Genomic DNA, 21,308 nt, shown 5'->3' with positions numbered 1-21,308 from the left:
CGTGACACTCTGCACTGCTGGCCCTGAATTTAAACAGCATTCTGTAACCAGTCGTATTATTCTGTTATGAAAGGATCGTTGCTGTCACTAATATTTTCAACACACTGAGTTGGTCCAGACTCAAATACATACATTTGAGTGTGGACCAACTCTGCAGCACTCTGCCAGCTTCTAATTGGCTAACTCACTCAACTTGATAAGGGTTTGTTTGTTTATTGACAAATAAAACAGCAAGAGGGTTGCCGGTTCGATCCCGGGCATGGGAGCCCTTCTGTGCGGAGTTTGCATGTTCTTCCCGTGTCAGCGTGGGTTCTCTCCGGGCACTCCGGCTTCCTCCCACAGTCCAAAGACATGCAGATTGGGGACTAGGTTAATTGGTGACTCTAAATTGTCCATAGGTGTGAATGTGAGTGTGAATGGTTGTCTGTCTCTATGTGTCAGCCCTGCGATAGTCTGGCGACCTGTCCAGGGTGTACCCTGCCTCTCGCCCGATGTCAGCTGGGATAGGCTCCAGCCCCCCCGCGACCCTCAAGAGGATGAAGCGGTTAGAAGATGAATGAATGAATGAATGTTCTCTTCACCATTTCTCACATCATTGGTCTAAAGGCACCTTCGCCTCAGCTGTGGTCTGGACAAGCCTAGTTATCTAGTTAAAAAAAAAAAACCCAGCCATTTTCACTGGAAGAATATGGATCTGTTGACTGCAAGTTTGTAAGTGAGTAACTTTATTTTATTTTACATTTTAAGCTATTAACACTCAGTGATTCCAGTCACACTGTGCAAACAAATCAATGTTCACAAGTGAAATGGGAATACTATTTAGTGCCAATGTTATGTTCTCTCGGCGATGACATCGCTATCAAGACATTCCTGTTGGAGTCTTCTGCCTTTGGGAAGATGTGACCAAAAGCCTGTTTCTCCTCACCTGAACCAATCACAGCAGCGAACATCCTGGAGAAGAAACCACCTTCGACAACTTCCCCCTTGTCTGGCCCAATTTATGGACTGTACCTGGAGTATCCAAAGTGTGTCAGAAACTTTCAGGCTGACCTATTATGCTCACTTTCAGGTTCATGCTTGTCTTTTGGAACTACTGGAACATAATTACATGCTTTAATTGTCAAAAACACTTTATTTTCCTTATACTGTCTGTGCTGGAACACCTGTATTCACCCTCTGTCCAAAACTCTTTTTCAGTACCTCCTGAAAACGCCCAGTCTGCTCTTCCTTATTGCAGTGTCCCTGCACTGTCATTGCAGGAATTACTGTAACGGAGTATACTGTGAAAAAGCATTAATAAAAGCTTGTAAATCAAAATCTTCAAAACCAGACACGTTCCAGAAGGATTATGATCCAAAATCGAGGAGAATTTAACAATATCGGCAACCAGGATTACATGTTTTCCTGATGTTAGCATGTAGCTTCAGGTAGCAGCAGCTTGTTTAATATAATCACCTGCAGTAGCATGCATGTCTGAGGTTTTTGTTCACAGGGATTCCTTTTACATATATTTATAACAGTAAACAGCTACATGTACATTGTGTGTTATATTACTTTTTTAAAGTATCTTTGTATTTGTGTATATGTATTTATGTTCTTGATTGTTCTAGTACTTTGCTTTATTCTTATTTCCTCTTAATATGTTTATTGCGTGTTAAATCTGTGCGCCAAAAACCAAAGCAAATTCCATGTCATTGAAGATCTGCTGGGTAATAAATCTTATGTGACTCTGATTACCGCTTCACTAAAGGCTTTGGCCACTAACATGCGGCAGTGTAACATTATATATACATATGACAGAAAATAAGGAAAAGCATAATAGGTTTCCTTTAACTTTATTTAACAGGTGACGCTGAACCTGAGTAGAGGTAAGCTGACACTCAAAAATTAAAGAAAAGATGAAAAGAAAAATAAATGATAATAATAATAATAATAATTTTAAAAATAAAATAAAATAAAATAAAATAAATCAGCTTCCAAGTGGGTTGGCCTGCTCCAACAAAATGTATAAAAACTCAGTTTTTAAGGATGTTAATGGCTCACATTTTCTGTGTGTATATTTATGTAAAACAATATGTGTTTTATTGCTGTTTTATACCTTAAAATTATATTTTAATGAATGTACTGCATTCACATTATTCGTGAATAGGACATTTTGAGTTCTGAACTTAAATATATGACTCAAATGAATGATAAAAGACACTGAATCAAACTGGAAAATGTAATCATCAGCAGAGTTGAAGACTCGGGCAGTAACTTGATTTTACTGGAGACATAAAGTTCAATAGTTTAATTTGGCTTTTAGTGTGGTGCTTAAATTGTTACTTCAACTTAATTTCGCTCAAATTAATTTGCTCCTCTATTAAAAAAAAAAAAAGTCAAGTCAACTTGTGTGGGTCAACAGTGTGCTCATTTTGCCTCGCTCATTTTCCCCATCCAAATTTTCCCAGCTGCTCCATTGTGAAGGTAAATTTCCAAAGTTAAACTGCTGAAGAGGCACCCACAATCACATCAATAACTTCTCTCATTCTCTCACATGCATGCATACACACACAAACATACTCACACTCACACATTCACACACACACACACACACCGCACCGCTTGTTTCTGTGCAGCCCTGCCCCCCTCCTCATCCTCCTCCCTGAGGCTTAGTTGTAAAACAACAGGGGAATCCGCCATGGTGACACGGCGTCCCCTGGTACTTTTCCACAGATAACATGTAGTGAGAGGCTGAGTGTCGCAACATGTGTTTATATTGACTTTGCACATATATTGCCTCACATTCCATACAGTCAAGGTAAACTCAAGACAAAGCAGTAGAAATTAAAGTCAATAAAACAAAGATTTAAAAGTGACCTTGTTAGGCCGGTGCTGTCAGACATGCCTCATGTTTGTCTGTCCATTAATGTAGTTTCAATAAACTCTGACTGGGAAGTGTGTGTTGTCCAGAGACTCTCCAGACAGTGACACCATCAGTGGTCCTCAGAGCTGACCTTTTCTCTGCATGTACAATCCGTTTAGCCACTTACAACTGAGGATGCATTCTTTGACGTGCAACAAAGCCACCATTCATGTGTCCCCTCTGAGCACTTTATTTGAGGTTGGACCACGAGGACATGAGTCTATGTCCTCGAGTGACCTGTAACCAACGAGATAATCCAAATATTGTAATTTATATTTGGGTTGGTGCTGAGGACGCTGGCCTGTTTTTGCTTCAGTGCCCTCAGTGTGCGGTGGACACGTTGAATTTAAATGGATGTTTTGAATGTTAATGAATTGTCGCTGTTAATTATCTTGCTTATGTAAGTTTTTGCTTTTGTTAATTAATCACTGGTATGATTTTAATGAAACAGCAATGCTCTGAATTCCTTCTGATGCTAAAATTATCTGTGCACATCATGTAACAACGACAAAAGCCCCAGCTTTGATTGAAATATGTTTGACCCTCTGAGCAATTAAAAAAACACGCTTACGATACAAGGTAGGCATATAAAACACAGGATTTATACTTTTTATTTCACAGGAGTCACTTAGAGGAAACATGATGGCCTAATGTGACACTTAGCAGAAGCATGTCCCCATCTCTGGTGCCGAGCCGGGCTGTGGAAACCACAGATATGAAAGTAATGAAGAGCAGGGTTCCTGTCTGATTCTGAAGGTGCACACTGTACTTCACATGAAACTTGTCTTCAACGCCAACACGCCACATCAGAGGACGTGCAGATAAAATGTTTTCTGAAATACTGACAGACAGAATGAACCAAGTTTCACTTGACTCAGACCTCAGACCACCTTCTAATCAGGTTTTGTGACTGACACTGTTGTGTTTGTGACTGTTTGAGTTAAGGCAGCAACTAACAATTATTTTAATTACTGCTTAAATTATTTTCATGATTAATCAATATTTTTTTTTATTACAAAATGTCAGAAAGTACTTAAAGGCCTACTGTGTAGGATTTAGTTTCATCTAGCAGCTGAGGTTGCAGCTTGCAATCAAATGAAACTTCTCTCGTGTGCCAAGCATGCAGGAGAACTAGCTAACTTAATCACTTAACCTATTTTCATGCACACACACACACACACACACACACACACACACACACACACACACACACACTGTTAACAGTTAATCTAGGGTTAATGAGCCCAGGCTTTATGATTCACACTGCACTTCTACCAGCCTTAGGTTAAAGGTTCAGCCCATCCTCATTCCAAACTCGATAAATGCTGCTGCTTTGTTAGTGATTTCAGCGTCAGACACCAATGCTAAAAGGCACTGGTTGTGGCGGCATAATACGCTGTCAGGTACCGTCAGTTTCTATCACGGTCAGACTACTGGACGCCATTAATTTGAAATGCTGCTAGTGACGACATAATATAAGCAGCTGGAAAGTCCCTATATGGGTGGGAGAGGCAGTGAATGGGTCCAACAAACCCTAGACATTTACCCCAGAGCCTGGTGTTCACTTCCTGTATGAATGTAGAGTCAAACCACGATTTTTTTTCGAAACCTAACCACACGCTTTTGTTGACGTCTCACTGTTGGTTGCAGCATCCTGTAATGTCCACAGCAGACACAGGAGGATACCTGGCGCGTGATATGTGGATGTGAAATCTTGCTGCCAAAGCGGCGATATGTGATTGAAATCTCAGCTGGAACCGTAGACTGTATAAAAGAGATGGATGACATGACAGCTCCCTTAAAGTGAAGCCAGAACATCTCGATCCTCTCCTGAAAGCTGGCTGCGGTAAAGGTCATAAACCCCGCCCCCGCCATGTTAGTGGATGGAGCAACTGCCAAACTAAAAGATCAAAGTACATGTGAATTTTTTTTCTTCAAAAGTTGTTTTTTTTGTCATTTTAAGTAGTTCTTATCACGCTAATGTATATTCAAGTCTTAATTTTTCTAATAAGTTGTGTTTCAGTTTCAGTCATTTGATGCTATGTAGAGGGGCTATGACATCATGCCTGACAGCTGTGTGTGCCAATCGGTGCGCTCATGATCAGCGACACTGCTTGCAGAAACTTGAGACTGTGAATATTGCTACTGTTCAGAGTCAGGCTCAAAATGACATCACCAGCTTTCTGGATATTTTGGCTTTTGTGAAGTGGGAGTAGGCACATCTGTTATTTCTTCAGGGTTATTCCTGAGACTGCAAATATTAATGTGAGCTAGTTTTGTTTTTTGTAGTGGTTTTGTTTGTTAATTTGTTTTCATTTATTATTGCTTTGAAGTTTTTCTGTTTTCTTGTTGTATTTTGTTTCCTTTTGCCTTGGATTAATAATATATTTATTTTACTCTATGATGCAATGTTTGCTTGTGTAAATGTCACCTTGGTAGTGACTAATGGGGATCCAAATAAATAAATAAATAAAAAGTGGAGACACATTGTCCATCTTTATATACAGTCTGGCCAGAACATTTAACTTGTTGATATTCTACAGTTCTATTGTTTACTTAGCCCGGTTTCACATTGGCAACTTTAAGCCCTGGGTCAAGTCTATCAGCTCTGTAAACTCAGGGTTAACCCTGCTCTGGCGCAGAGCCAAAAAGGTCCTATGCTGAAGTCAGGGTTAACCCACTTGGAATGTGTCAGGATTGTGCCAGTGTGAATGCTTTCTTAGACCCAGGCTAACAGCTCACTTAGCCTGGGACCAAGTGCAGTGTAAAAAGCACAGGTAATTCAACTTATAGTAGAATATTACATGGCTTGTCAAATTCTTGATTCTGCAGCTCCCAGAGACCAATGTGGAAGTGTATGGATGTAACTGGTGGACTCTAGTGATGTTTGCATTATGTAGATAACAAGAGGCCCAGACTGTGGATATCTTCTCCTGACAGCAGGTGGCAAAACAAAAATCCTCCGTCATACACAACCGTGCAAACTACAAAAACTGGTTATCAAACATTCCATATATTAGCCTCTTTTCCACAATCATTTACCTGGGATTTTGAAAAACCTTGGCGTGTTTCCACCAAAATTACCCAGGGAAAAAACTGAACGCTGACTGGTGGAACACACACTTGCAGCGTTCCCCACTTCCGCGCCAGTGTGGCTGCAAACTTTATTTCATTTCTACAAGCTTCACTTCGTTTGTGTTTTGATTAAATCAGTTATCTTGAAATACTTTTAAACTTAGCTGCTGGCTGAGACAAACAGCCCCTGCTCTTTCTACCAGCACTAATGTTACCATGTTATCAGCCAATAAGCTGGCGGAGCTAAATATAGGGCACACGCCGAATCATCTACGTCATCAGCCTGATTTGTATAAATTTTCCGGAACTTTGAGGTGCAGTGGAAATACAAACCACTCAGATTACCAGGAATTATTTTACCCAGGTGAATAAATTCCTAGAAATAAAAGTTCCTGGAAATGTTGGTGAAAAGGGGTTATTGTGTTCAGAGGCCTTGGCATGTCGGGTAATAACAAGTGAAACAAATTTTGTGAGTTCTGATCGACTTTGGTGAAGCAATAAAATAATTTCTTTAGTGAGTGGCTGTGTTATAAGAAGGATAATTTACAGCAAGTGGATCATTAGTGCAAAATAAACCCTGACAGGCTGATGCAGCACTCTGACACTGGACCCCCGTCTGGGTTTATTTTGCAATAATGACCCGCTGCACATTATCCCTTATCCCTTATCCCCCTTATGTGTGCAGGACAACACATTATTGGCTGTGTGACACCACAGTAACTCCAATGTATTTGGGTCACCTGAAGTTCACTAGTTATTATGTAAAAGGTGCATACCAGCTGTTTAAATATATATACTTCTCACTAAATCCCGCACAGGCTGCATGAAAGTAGCTCAAAGTTCACTATGTTTAGCTCACATGGACTTTCTGTAGTCAGTGTTTCATGGGTTATGTGCAGTGTATACTTCATCAACAGCTGCTGAAAATGACACTGAACTTTGTGCTATAAATAAACGAGTCAGGTATTTTTTTTCACGCGTCTTGTTTTACCCTTATACATTCTGATCACAAACAAGCTCCATACTATTATTATCTTTATGCCTTTCTGTGGCACGTTTGTGGTGTATGAGACAACAGTCTTACTGTCTTGCAGTTTTATTTCTCTCATGCACGCTGCTCTCCAAATTCAAGTGCATGACCTGGTTCAACAGAAATGAATACTTCCCTCTTTCCATCTCGGGCCAAGCGGCTGCAAAGACTGAGCTAGTTTTAGAGTCATATTTTACTGACGTGACCTTTGATCCCTGTCAGGCAACCAGGTGCCTGGGTCATGTTTTGGGACAGGCACGTTGATATCCGTCTACGTCTAGGCCCTGGGTCAGGGGAGTTCACAAGTGGGGGATGGGGAGCGCTTGTTAACACAGCACAGCCTCTTTCACTGACTGAGAAGGAGAGTGGAACGGCAAAAAATTTGTTCCAGGGTTGGCTGGAAAAATCCCATGCAGTGTTGTTTTCATGACATGCATTCTTCAGATCGGCCCTGCAGAAAAAGAAAAGGGCGGCTTTTTGATACACAGGCACACATAACCAGAAACAAACTTTTGATTATTACTTTTTAAATCTTTTTAAAGGGGCACTTCACCAATTTAACTGATGTCATTTTACTCATCATGGTTAGTCATCCTTAGTCAGTGAAAACAGTTGGAAAATACCTTCTGTGTCTTTAAGGGAGCTTTCTAAACAAAAATACCCTAATGATATCGTAGTGATCTCATCAGTGTTATTGCCTTTACATATAGAGTCGGCTCAGAGACTGCAGATTTCTAGGAAACTTGAAGTGTGGACTTTGAAAGAAGTGGGATTTACATGGCAAGGCAACACATTCTCACTCCCAACTTTGTCAAATACAGCAGCTCAGTCTTTGGTTTCAATGCTTCAGACTGTGACTCTGTAGGTACCTCTAGCGTCAGTTTTGGATGTGTCAATTTCTGTGTAAGTTTCCACTCATTACATGCTACAGTGGCTTTCACATTAAACATCTGTCTTCACTGGAAACAGGTTTTGCCACCGAAACTACAGTACTTCTTATTTCAATCAACACTGGAGCTTTTGTTGTTGTTACAGGTGCATAGATAGTTTTATCATCAGAGGGAATTTAGTGCATTACTTGGTTATGTTAAGAAAAAAGCTCACGGTTTGGATTAATGTAAGTACATTTGTTACAGTAACTTAATGAGTGTGTTACTTTACCACTACGTTATGTGATGCATGACATTAACTACGTCACGTGGTTAAAAACCTGACTTTGGGTTGTAAAATGGGACACAAACACTGCTCTCCTCGCTAAAAGTCCTGTGTGTTTTTGACCTGTCCATCACCCTTACCTTCAACCCTATTCAGATGTTCTCACTCTTTCTACTATGTCTCATACAAACGCTGTAGGGTGCCTTGTGTGTTGGTTACAGAAGCCAAGGGCCACTGACCTGGCTGCCATATTTGTGTCCTGGGCATAATGCTCTGTTCCATTTACCTCAGAAGTTGGAGCTGGGAATGACAACACAGTTGAGTTGATGGCATTCCAGTGCAATAAGTCAGAAAACAAAGATAATGTGAGAAATAAAGTTCATAATCACATATAGAAGTTGGATAGTACTGTGTTTAACTGATTTAATGAGACACAAATAAGACAGAGGTGCTAATAAACAGTATATTACTATAGTTTTCATAATTGATGATGCCATCTTGGATTTTGAGGTCGGGGTTGGTGAGGTTCCTCTGACTTTTCAAGGCAGAAATCAGAAATCCGGGAGGTTCTACTTGAAATTTTCAACTGGGAACATATAAACTTCAACTTCCCAGTGCAACAGAACACAGTACAAGGACATACACTATCAAGCTGCGTCATGGAAAGTGTAGGATCCAACAATTTTGAAACCTGAAAAGTCTGGATATCTCAGCTGCTTTGATTTTATCATTCTATTTTAATGTTTCTCTTGAAAGCCAATAGTGAAATAAATCACTGCAGTGCCTGTTTAATTGCTTTGATATGAACCCTTTAACCTTCTTCTATGACTAAGAGAATTAACCAACACATTTTTCCACTTGCATTGTGCTGCAGAAAGAATCAGACCTTCCATGCAAGAAAACAAACCGGAAGACATTTATTCTGCAAATCCACCCAGAAGCACCATGTTTGCGTGATCATGTTGATTTGACTCTTAAATGACCAGATATCTACCACACATGGCAGTTTGTGTGTTTCACATCTGCTCAGCCTTATCTGCTATTGCACTGCAGCAAACCCCTAATGTGACGTTAAAGATGCTGCACAGATATGAGCGAGGGAAAGGCTGACTGATCAGATCTATGCACCATCTTCTTGTCTGCATATAAACAACTACACCAGGAAATCAAGGCTCTCTCCTACAGGCTGAAAAAGTTTTGTCTCTTCTCATTCAGACCAGAAAGTATCGCTTTTTTCAAAGCATGTGAAGATGAACAATCCACAGAAACTTGGGCCACTAAAGATAACCGCAGGGGAAAAACATCTAGAGTGAAAACATTAACTAGAAATAGACCTCTTTGTTGCCATAGCCACCTGAACAGCTGTAATTTAGACCTGTTGAGCTGCACTGCACATTTATTTCACAGGGAAAAATCCAGCCTGAGAGTTTTTCATTTCTGCAAAATAAGAGTAAGCATAATGACAGGAAACTTGGCTTGTTTACCTCCTAATTTTTTTTTGCACTGCTGTATGTGTGGGTGATAGCTCTAGCAGAAATTTAATATTTGAGGAAGATGTCTGTAAACAATAAACACATATTATTTTTATTGTTACTTGTGCTGAATGTCACTAAACATCATAGTGTGTTACCACAGTTCTGACCCTGATTATATTCTTTGTAGGATTCAAATTTTCATTAAGACTTATTGGAAATTAGTTTATTAATAGTTGCCAATGTGAGCAGTTGAAAATATGCATGCACAAGATCACTGTTAATTATGTACTTATGGTTATGTCAAACAAATGTAAGCAAAAGTGGGTGAGTGAAGTCTAAATGTTTTATTGCAGTGACAAACATGGTCCTTGGTAAAGTCACAATTACTAGCTCTAGTTCTCAATTACTGTGGTTGTGTTTTTTCCTCCCACTGAATCATCTAACCTGCCTGAGTGTTTGTTTAGCAAAGCCTCGCTGCAGCTCTGCACTGTGAGAGTGAAAGGTGGTGCCAACAGATGGTAATTCTATATATTCATAAACAACCGGAAAACACAGAAAACCCTTTCATTTTTCACCGTTGCATTTGAATGGCTCAGGGAAGTGAAATAGGGCGATCATTATGTTGTATGTGCTGGCTTATGACGTGCTATAATTTAACATACAAGTATTTACAGGATATAAAAGAGATTGTACAGAGCATAATGAGTAATACAGAAACAGTCTAATCACATGCACTTAGCACAAGAAAAAGCCTGCTACCTCTGTATTCCCAGATAAAGTTTAACACACTGTGCAGTGGAGCTGAGGTTGTGTACATACGAACAGGTTGCTGATCAGATTAAGGCAACACATAAGGCACACAAAACACTGTGTTGTTACCAAGGAAATGCAAAAGCAGCAACAAATATATAATAAGATCTGTTTTGTGCAGGTTAGCAGCTGATTTGGAGTCAATCAGAAATGAGTCATTAAGAAAGTGGTCAGATACTTAGGAACGTGTCATCACCAGGCCAGTCACCAGAGGAAAATACTGGCATTAGATGTTTCTGCAGACCACAAATACATCAACATTTCCATGTTTTATATGCATCATAACCTTTCTAAAATGACATATATGAGCTGAATTTGTCATCAGAGGGTGGAGTGGATGGGGGATGGCATGTCACTAAGGTGAGATGCCTGCAGACCACTGTTTGAGACCATCAAACAACAAAGTCGGCCACGTTTATAGCCACTGAATGTGGGTGTTTTTTAGCGACCCGCCGCTGTTTTTCAGGCAGCTTTTCGTCACCAAACGTGGGTGTTTTTTTAGTGACCTGTTGTCATTTTTCAGGCAGCTTTTCGTAACCAAACGTGGGTGTTTTTTTAGTGACCTGTTGCTGTTTTTCAGGCAGTTTTAAGTCACCAAACCTGGGTGTTTTTTTAGCACCCTATTACTGTGTCTCCACCAAGGCTAGTGCCACGAAAAGCAGTTGTTACTTACCGAGACACCGCTGTGTTTCCTGTCAGGATGGTGCCACAAGAAGCGATTGTTTTTTTACAGAGACATTGCTACATTATCTGCCAGGACAGTGCCATGAAAAGACATCACTGCGTTTCCAGGTGAGATTATGCCCGCAAAAATGGGCTTGAAGCCAAAACATGATCTTTTCCTAACCGTAACCACATTTTGTGCTGAAACCTAATTGCAAGTTAACTACAGCGTGGTTGAAGTGTTGAGTTTCAAGGAGAAAAGCAGTTTTTTTCTTTACAGAGACATGGTGCCACGAAAAGTGACTGCTTTTTACCAAGACATCGCTGCATTTCCAGGTGAGATTATGCCCCCAAAAATGGGTTTGAAGCCAAAACATGATCTTTTCCTAACCATATCCACATTAGTTTTGTGCGTTTCCTGCTGGGATAGTGCCACTGAAACTGGTTGTTTTTTACTGAGACATCACTGCGTTTCCTGCCGGGATATATACTGGTTGTTTTTTACAGAGACATCGCTGCTTCTCTAGGTGTCATTTTGCTCCCCACAAATGGGTATTTTCAGTCATAACATGATCCTTTCCTAACCATAACCACATGGTTTTTGTGCCTTAACCTAACCACACATTATTTACAGCAAGGTTGAAATGTAAAGCTTCAACCTATCCACCACATAATAACATATAAATGTACTTTATCTGTGGTTTTTAGGAATCTAAGATGTCGGTTTTTTTCTGATGATTGAGTTGAACACACTGGTTCAATAACATAATTTAATATTAAGCAGTCTGTTCCAATTTTATTGACAATATTTATGATGCACAGTGGTTCTTGATCCACAGTTATTCAGGAACTTATTGTTAGTTGTTGATTAAAGAGCAGTTAGTTTCTGATTTGTTGACTCATGAATCGGTAAGTACTCAGAATTTTGTGTTACCCAGATGAATATACAGCTGTGATATTGAGACAGGAAGTGGTGGGAACACAGACAGCGCAAGTGAGCCTTTTGGAGAGTTGAGGACTTTACAGACACGCACACACAATGCTTTCAATAGCCTGTGTGTGACGTAAAAATAGGATGTCATTGTAAGTCTCTTTATGCATGAAAGGCCACAAACACTCTCAGATGTTAGAACAAGTTTGTCACACCGTTAATTTTCAGCACTGCACAATTCCCTAAGATGCCAAGCACTTGTCTAAAACAAACTTAAAGACAAACTGTTCATGTATATGAATGAATTCAAAATATTCCTCTCAGTCAGTGTAAACAGATGAAGCATGGCTCCAGGCCAAAGCAGACTACAAAGTAAAAGCAGCATTGCAACATTCACTGGCTGCTAAAACGCAGCTACTCTAAGGCAGCAAACTGTTGTGACGCAAACCGAGTGGTGGGGACATGTCAAAGAAAAACAAACTAAAACCGAGGGCATTGCATTTCAGATTATTAGAAGATACTGTGACTGCGTTTTCCCATCTCTTCGTGGCACCTCGGGCAAGTTTACAGCGACAACATGCTCTCATATTCCCCACGGTATTTATAACTCGGTCAGCTGACCTTGCACTTGAACGCATCCACCACACGGGGAGACTAACCCACTTCGAAACAAATTAAATAACTAATATAATCTCGGTTGTATTCTGTTTTAATCGGACAAATATGTTTTACTGGTAATGTTAGTGAGGAAGGACATGTTTTATAGTACAATATTGATAGCAAGTGGTTGTAGTGTCGCAGTTGGTGGCGAGCAGCTCCCCCGCCCTGCTGAGAATGGTACGGTCCACTGTTGAAATTCCGAGAATTGAGCTGCTGTGTTTCTTAGAACTGGATTCTCAGAACTGGTGATGCACAGAGTTTCGAGGAAACTTTTACAAGGTGACTTTTTTTCCTTCCTATTTTCTCAGCATTAGGTCAGGAGTGTAGTGAAGTAGCAGATGCTCGTGTGGCTGCTCCGGAGCTGGAAACCTGTCAATATTTTGAACGTTTTGTGATTGCTTTTAGCCGAAACACATTTTGAACTTAGTAGAGTTGACAGCTGCACTGTGTTTAACTTTGTTTTAGACGGAAGTGCGACTTTTAGGCTGTGTGCTGGGTTAATTTGCACTTTAGTGGCTGTTCTTTGACTGAAAACAAGCAGCAGGTTTAACATTTAGCCGAAACAGCACTTTATAGTCATACTTAATGTTATTTATGTCACATTTTGTAGCTGTATGTGAGTATTTGGCAAGTTTGAGGCTACCAAAGTGGCGCAACAGGACAAGTCGGTCTGGTTCTGTCATATATAATTTTCCTCTACGCATTTATGTCGGGGGACAATCTTTTCACGTCACTGAATGTCTCCAACGCAGAGCCGCTGGCTTCATATTAGTAGTTTGACTCGAGCAGACAGTGTTTAAACTCATAATGAAAGTACAGGACAGTCCCCAGACATGACAGCTTAGCACAGTTTCTAAACTTGAACGGACTTGTGCTGGCCTGCTCGGTGGCGCACAGCCCAAGTTACGCAGCAGCAAACTAACCACTCCTTGGAATAACATCCCCACCGAATCATACCGTCTGAGTTTGGTCTAATATTTCAGGTTGAGAGATGGACTCGAGAGATAAGTTAAGCTGCGGGAGAGTAAATGTTAATGGGTTAAATGAGATGAGCTGTACTTATATCGGGGAACAGGAAACCTCTCTGTGTACTGGCAACCTAATCTGAGCAGCCAGGACGGAATGTGCTCAACGTCAAACACGTTTACAACCTACAGGCTGCAGGCTGCCAGCACTTTGGTGTGCTCTGTTAACACGCTGTGAAACTGCAAGGACAGAGCAGACATGAGGGAATCATACCCGCATCATTTATATCTCACACCTCAGCACTTTAGGATTGTGTTTGCAATTAATAGTTTGTGCATTTGCTGCATGTTCTGAGATTTTTTTATCGTCTTAAAATCATGATAAGCGTTTGTCAGACTCGCATAGATGTTGACTTACTGATAAATATCACTGTTTAGAATAATAACATGTTTAAATATTGCTTATGCAATAATATCACCGTCATCAGGGCCCGATAAGAAGTAAGGCATGGCTTGAGAGGTTTAGTGAAACTCCCTTTTACTTTTCTCTTTGCAATGGCGCCGCTCTTTGATGAAACACTGTCAAGACACTTCAAAGCTTGTTTTTGACTGTAAACCCTGCAGGCAGGTGGCTTGTGTTAGTGAAGTATGAGCTCGAGGTGATAAACAAAGAGTGTTTGTTGTCTTTTATTGCATGTATAGCTCAGTGGTTATCATTTATTACAATTTTAATTGACTTAAGTTGGGTTCAGAGTGTAATTTTGGGTGTTTAAGATGATTTCTGAAGTGTACCAGAATGCAAGGGCGTAGGTTTGGGTGGGTGGGGGTCCTCTGCCAGACAGTTTTGCGCAAAAAGGGGTTCATTTTTACCAAGACATCACTGTTTCCTGCAGAGATAGTGCCACGAAAAGATTTTTCCAACACATCGCTGCGTACTGAGGCGGGATTGTGCCACCAAAAACGAATATTTTAAGCCAAGACATGATCTTTTCCAGACTATAACCAAATGTTGAGGTTAACCACAGTGTTGTCTAAATGTAAAGTTCCAACATAATGTTACACAATAGCTTACAAATGTAATGTATCAGTGGTCAGAGCTGAAGGTGATGGAGTAAACTTTATGTGTCATTAACTGATCATAATTTATTACAATTTTGACTGTGCAGTTTTGGGGTTTAAGATGATTTCTGAAGTGTAACAGAATGCAAGCGCGTAGGTTTCATTTCAGTATAGAGGGGGACACATATCAAACATGGGTTTTTTGAAAAACACATGCACATGTTCTAAATACTGAGGGAGGCACGTCCCATGCACCCCACCCCTGAAATCTACACCTGGGCCAGAATGTACAAAATTTAAAGCCCATCTAAGCTGCAAGATAAAACTTATCTCTAATGTTGTCAGAAGATTTAATGATTTATTTGGTAGTAATGTTTTTATATCCAGACTACAGTTTGTGCACGTCTCTTGTGCGACTTAATTTAGTAGTGGATCACTGTTGCTGCAGATTTTAACCAATAATGATCTAAATATTTATTATTTTTGCCCTTGCTCAGATTGCGACAGCATGGCCACGACTGCAGATGGCTGCATTCAATTCACACGCCATGCAGGCGACGTCCTGCTCAACTTCAACCGCCTCCGCAGCAGGAACATCCTGACTGACGTCACCATACAGGTGGACGGACAACATTTTCATGCTCACAAGGCCGTATTGGTGGCCTGCAGGTATGCAACATCATGAGATCTGACAGCAGCATTAGCACCTGTATTAGTACCTGTGTGCATTTCTAACACTGTATCCTCTTCTCCTTTGCTCTCTTACAGTGGCTTCTTTTATTCTGTGTTCATGGACCCCAAGAACGCAAACCTCAGTGCCATCAGCTTAGACCCCAAAGTGGACCCCAAGGGGTTCTCCATCTTGCTTGACTTCATGTACACATCCTGTTTGGACCTTAAGGACAGTCTGGTCCTGGCCACCATGAACACAGCCATCTACCTCCAGATGGAACACGTGGCCGACACCTGCCACAGATTCATCAAGTCCAGGTAAAGGGAAATAGAAAATGTGACAAGACAGGATCTGATTTGTCGGTGAAAATGAGAGGGCTCTGAGTTGGAGGTAATAATTAATCATTGAATATGTTCCTGCAGGCATCAGATCGAAGAGGTACAGACCAACTCATCACATCTGGCTGAGGCTGAGGGTATCCCTCCTTTGAGGCCTGGTGATGAGAAAGAACCAGACTTTAGAAACAACCACATATCAACCTCATCCCCTATCCAGGAGTGCAGGGGCTACATCCCCAATGTCTTCAGGGGGATCAACACATCTGGCTCCTATCATGTATATGGTGATCTCCATGTCACTGCTGGGAAGCCGGAAGGCTCCCATAAGGTCAGCGACCTCCCCAGAGCAGGGGCTTTGTCTCAGAAACGATGCTCGCAGGTACCCAGCACCAACATGGCTCACAGTGAGTCCACTGCCATCATCTCCCACCCTGTGCCATCCCACCCCAGTTTCCCCACCACTATCATCAGACCCGCAGGAGCCCACGGGAGCCTTCAAAGGCCTGTAACCCCCATGGAGGAAGACAGCATTCAGCATCCACAAACCAGCTGTCTCAGATTGTCTCCAGGTTTTAGCAAAGGTGTGATTTGCAGCCCTCAAAGCCCCCTCAGATCTGACTGCCAGCCCAACTCGCCCACTGAGTCCAACAGCAGCAAAAACGCCACGCTGAGCCTCAGACAGCCCTCTGACTGCCCCAACGACGCCAAGGCCCGCAACTGGAAGAAATACAAGTTGATTGTTATGAACCAAACTCCCGATGAGAATGAAAAGGAGTCTCACGGAGGCGGCGCTGAAGCTACAGCCATGTCACCTGCGCTGAGCCCCTGCAGGAGTGGTGCAGCAGGGGGACACAGCGAGGTCCAGTCAGAAGAGGGAACTGGCGAGCAGAGAGAAGAACTCCTGATGTCTCAGAGTGCCGACAGCTGTAGCAGCAGCACCTGTAGCAGCATCAGGTAAAACTCACACTCACTGTGAGAACTGTAAACTGAAACTAAATATAAAATTGTTAAAGAGAGGAAGTTAATTTTATTTTAACACTGGTTGTCTTTTGTGTGCAGCTACCGCAGATGCTCCTCCTGCGGCTGTGACAGCCCTCAGTGCATGGAAATGGGTCACCTGTCTCCTGACTCCTACAGCCGAGAAGATGCCACCAAATCACACTCAGATTATTCCTCCTCCGGCTCTGGTATGTGGACTTCAGAAGCTCCCGATTTCCTTAGCTTATGTGTAAAGTTTTGAATTCAGCTGTTAAACCTCTGTTGATTTTATTGCTTCCCTGTACAGAAAACAACATCTACTTCTGTAATGGCTGTGACTCCAAGTTCACGGAGGAAGATTCCCTTAAAGAACACATGGCCCAGGTGCACAGTGACAAGCCATACAAGTGCGACTGCTGCCAGGCTGCCTTCCGCTACAAGGGCAACCTGGCCAGCCACAAGACCGTTCACACTGGTAAGATTAATAATTAAAGGCACCATCAAGCCAACTTAATGGATGTGGCTGTTGTATTCATTGCACAACCTGCTGATCTTAACTTCCAGGTGCGAAGCCGTACCGCTGCAACATCTGCGGAGCTCAGTTCAACCGACCAGCCAACCTCAAGACCCACACACGCATCCACTCTGGAGAAAAGCCATATAAGTGTGACACATGCGGTTCCAGATTTGTCCAGGTGAGTGAAAGAAGACAAGCAAATGTCAAACCACTGCTTTTGTCATATTTGAAACTGTCACAATATCAACACAAAAGTACATGCAACAGATAATCTGTGGGGAAAAAACATGTTCCTCCACCTCCTAGTAATGCTTCTAATGGCCTTACTGCAAGTATTAAATTGAAAACAACTCTAATGTAGCTGTCCTGAACTGCATCCAAACTGTCAAACTAGGCAGCGCTGATCATATATGACTCAAGATTCTGTTATTGCACTGCCTATTTCTCACCTCAAACATTTTCAGAAACATATTTTAGTGTACTGTTTAGCTGTAAAATTAGAACAACTGCACAGATAATCTGTCTCGTGTACTACTGTATGGATGTAGTGACAGTTTCAGCAAATACAACAACTTATTTTTATGAAAGCTACTGTAGCTGTAGGTATGTGTGTGTGTATATATGTTAACATATGCTTTAATTTTCTTCCAGGTGGCCCATCTCCGCGCCCACGTCTTAATCCACACAGGAGAGAAGCCGTACCCTTGTGAGATCTGTGGAACTCACTTCCGCCACCTCCAGACGCTCAAGAGCCACATGCGCATTCATACCGGAGAGAAGCCTTATCATGTAAGCCTCCTAGTCTGACCCCCTTTTCTTATCCACTGTGTCTGCTGGCTAAGAAGAGAGTAATCCCTGCCCCCCCTCCATGATCCATGTGCCTATCAATAGTTATAAGTCCTGGGAGGTAATCCTGGAGAGCTGTGCGTACCTGTGGAGGTTGGGGGATGAGAAAGGTGATCCTAAAATATTTTATTCTTTTTCCTCCCCAGTGTGAAAAATGCGACCTCCACTTCAGACACAAGAGCCAGCTGAGGCTTCACCTGCGGCAGAAGCACGGCGCAGTCACTAACACCAAGGCTCAGTATCGCAGGACGCCCAGCAACATCACCGCAGGCCTGGTGAACACCTGCTGAGCCGGCAGCGTGTCACTTTTGTTTTCCTTTTGCATCGGCTGCCGTGTCGTCAAAAGACTTTTTTTTTTTTTTTTAACAAACAGAAACATAAATATGTATATGTTTGCCCTTTATGCATTTGTAAATGATGCACATTTATGTAAGCTCTTTGGTATTTCAAAGATTGTAGAAGTTTATGCTTTGGTCGTGAATGTCTAACAAGAGAATGTACATTTTGAATGTGAATTTGAGCAGGCATTTCGCTATTTGGCAAATCACCTAACAGAGTGTTATCATTGAAGGACAGTCCTCTTCCTCGCTCAGAGTGAGAATCACTGTTACAGTTTTGCTTTAGATGTTGGCATGAATTTGCTCAGCGATGTGGTCACAGTTTAAGCAGTTGTTTTTCATTCGCTTATGTTTTGTAAATAAGATAATATATATTTTCAGATTGCCGTCTGCTGGCAGAGTACGAATATATTTGTTTGTCAATAACACAAGGGCTTGTTATTTTGCCATTACATAGTTTGTGGTACGTATTGTAATATGTACAGATTGTCATTCATATAAAAAAATTGCTATGTACATATTTTCTTTGTTTTTTAATCATTTCTAGCCTGTTGGTATTTTGCACATACTCATAATGCTGTAATTCATATATTTTCATACTATTCATTCAAATATTTCTACTTAAAATGTTCATGACATGTCGAATTGTTTGCTAGACCGCGTGCCCAGCACTTGCTATTTTCTTATTTATATTCTAATTTTTCTTTGCTGTATTCTATTACATTTTGGTGCTGCAATGATCCCCAGCCGGATCATGAACGTATTTTATCTAACCATCATGTATTATAGTGCACTCGTACCAACCAGTGTATTAACAGTGCCTTACATTCACAACTCTCTATTTGCTACCTTCTCAGACTAACTGTCAACGCGGTATAACTTTGACTAAGCCTCGGTATTAACTGCTGTTGTGATGCATTTCACATTCGGTACGTTGCTCTGTTGTCATGTGTACGCATGTCTGGTACTGTTATTTTGGAAGCTAGTTATCTGTTGAGTGTAGCTCTTGAAATGCAGATACACCAGGCCTCAAGCTAAAAAACAAAAACAAAAAAAATGCTCAGGAATATTAGTAATATGTAAGCAAATGTCTTTGTAACTGCAGATTATATATATATATATATATATATATATATATATATATATATATATAATCATGACATGAAAATAAAAATGTATTATGTAGCACTTGGTCCGATGATTGTGTTCATTATTCATCAAGTATTGCTATAGTTTATTATTATGATTATTATTTTTGTCTTCTTTGCCTTAATTGGACAGGGCAGTCTCGGTGTGGAGGGGGCAGAGGGTGGGAGGGTGTGTGGTGGAGGGTTGCAGGCTGGAATTAGGCCTGTGGCTGCTGTGGCGAGGACATTGCAGATGTATATAGAGTTCCTTCTGTACCCGCTAAGCCACTGGGCGCCTACAGTATTCCTATAGTTTTGTGGTTAAATGTAGGAGAGTAGGTTTTGTGGGTGGGGTACATATGAAACAAGGCATATCCTGGTGGATTTTTATGCACCACCTTGTGACTTTTCTGTCTCACTTTATGGTGGAGATGTCATATATTTAGCCAAAATTAAAACTCTCTGCCATTTTGTTTTTCTTGAGGGGACAAATGCACAAAATGTTCTAAATACTGAGTGGGACATGTCCTCTGCATGCCTCCTGAAATCTACACCTATGGGTATATGGAAGGTCTACTTGCTTTACTTGAGTACTTGCTTCTCTCTCGCTCCCCCTGGCGTTCACTCGTATAAACTGTAATTTATCCTCTTACATAGATTTAAAAAAGAAAATGACCTGCAGTGAATGTAGAGAGGAGCACAGATGGTTTAGTTATGGGTAGTTGATCAACTAGCCTCCATTTATGTGTAGGTAAAGTGGTAAATCTCTGGAGGACAAAATTGTTTCATTAATCACAAATTACATGAATAAATTGAACATGTATTAACACCGAAATATATAAAGAATATTTTTGATTTGGTAAATAACCAAAATTTGCAAATGAATGCCGAAATACAGAAATGCTTAATTAAAAAAAATTATATAAATACTTGAATAATAAAAGCAGAAATGTAGAAATGTATGGAAGCACATTGCATTCTGAATGAATATATTTTTTAAATTTTCTATTTATTCAGTGAATGCAATGCGCTTCCATAGAAATACAAGAACATAATGATAATTTGTAGAAATAAATTTGCACCTTATTTCTATAGTCATTAATTAGCTATATTTATTTAATTGACTGGAAAAAAAAAAAACCCTGGATAAACCCGCTCAAGTCATATCTATTTCCACCTGCTCATAGATGAGGGGTTTGTGATTTTTCAGAAGTCTTCAAGCAGTTAATAACTTAATTTAAAAATGTATTAGGTAGCACTTGTTGCAATAATCATGTTCATTATTTGCAAGTAGGACATAATTGAGCCTTTATGTATTACTGTGTGGTTATGTGTGTAGTGTACTTGCTTCTCTCTGGCTCCCCCTGGTGTTCACTCCTATGAATCAAAATTTATTCTCGTACATAAATTTAAAAAAGGACTGACTTACAATTAACATTTGGAGGTAAAATATTTGGAGGTAGGTAAAATAACTAAATCTTGGGAGGACAAAACTGTCTTACTGCCTTATCAATAATTAACTGAATAAATTAAGCATACATTAACACTGAAATATACAAAGAATTACATTTTTAACTGGTAAATAACCTTTTAAATTTAAGAACAAATGCTAATATACAGAAATGCTTGACTATACTTTCCAAAAAAAAAATACATATAAATACGTAAATAATTTAAGTAGAAATGTAGAAATACAAGAATAAAATGTAGATGTGTAAAAATTACATTTATTTATTTACCATTATCTATATTTATTTAACTGA

General features: G+C 40.6%; 1 protein-coding gene across 1 annotated transcript; it reads left to right on the top strand.

Moving 5' to 3' along the window:
• Positions 1-12,894: 12,894 nt before the first annotated feature.
• On the top strand, positions 12,895-18,938 carry bcl6ab (BCL6A transcription repressor b). The gene is made up of 9 exons (XM_049598640.1): positions 12,895-12,983; positions 15,226-15,397; positions 15,497-15,718; positions 15,824-16,693; positions 16,799-16,926; positions 17,025-17,192; positions 17,282-17,412; positions 17,886-18,023; positions 18,227-18,938. Exons 1-9 carry the CDS (start codon positions 12,953-12,955, stop codon positions 18,368-18,370), a joined length of 2,004 nt encoding a protein of 667 aa, XP_049454597.1. The 5' UTR covers positions 12,895-12,952; the 3' UTR covers positions 18,371-18,938.
• Positions 18,939-21,308: the final 2,370 nt, after the last annotated feature.

The sequence above is a fragment of the Epinephelus fuscoguttatus genome, linkage group LG15 (genome assembly GCF_011397635.1).
Source record: "Epinephelus fuscoguttatus linkage group LG15, E.fuscoguttatus.final_Chr_v1".
In the NCBI taxonomy this organism is placed as follows: Eukaryota; Metazoa; Chordata; class Actinopteri; order Perciformes; family Serranidae; genus Epinephelus; species Epinephelus fuscoguttatus.
The sequence above is the reverse complement of the archived record's forward strand: the minus strand, read 5'-3'. Positions and strand labels throughout refer to the sequence as shown.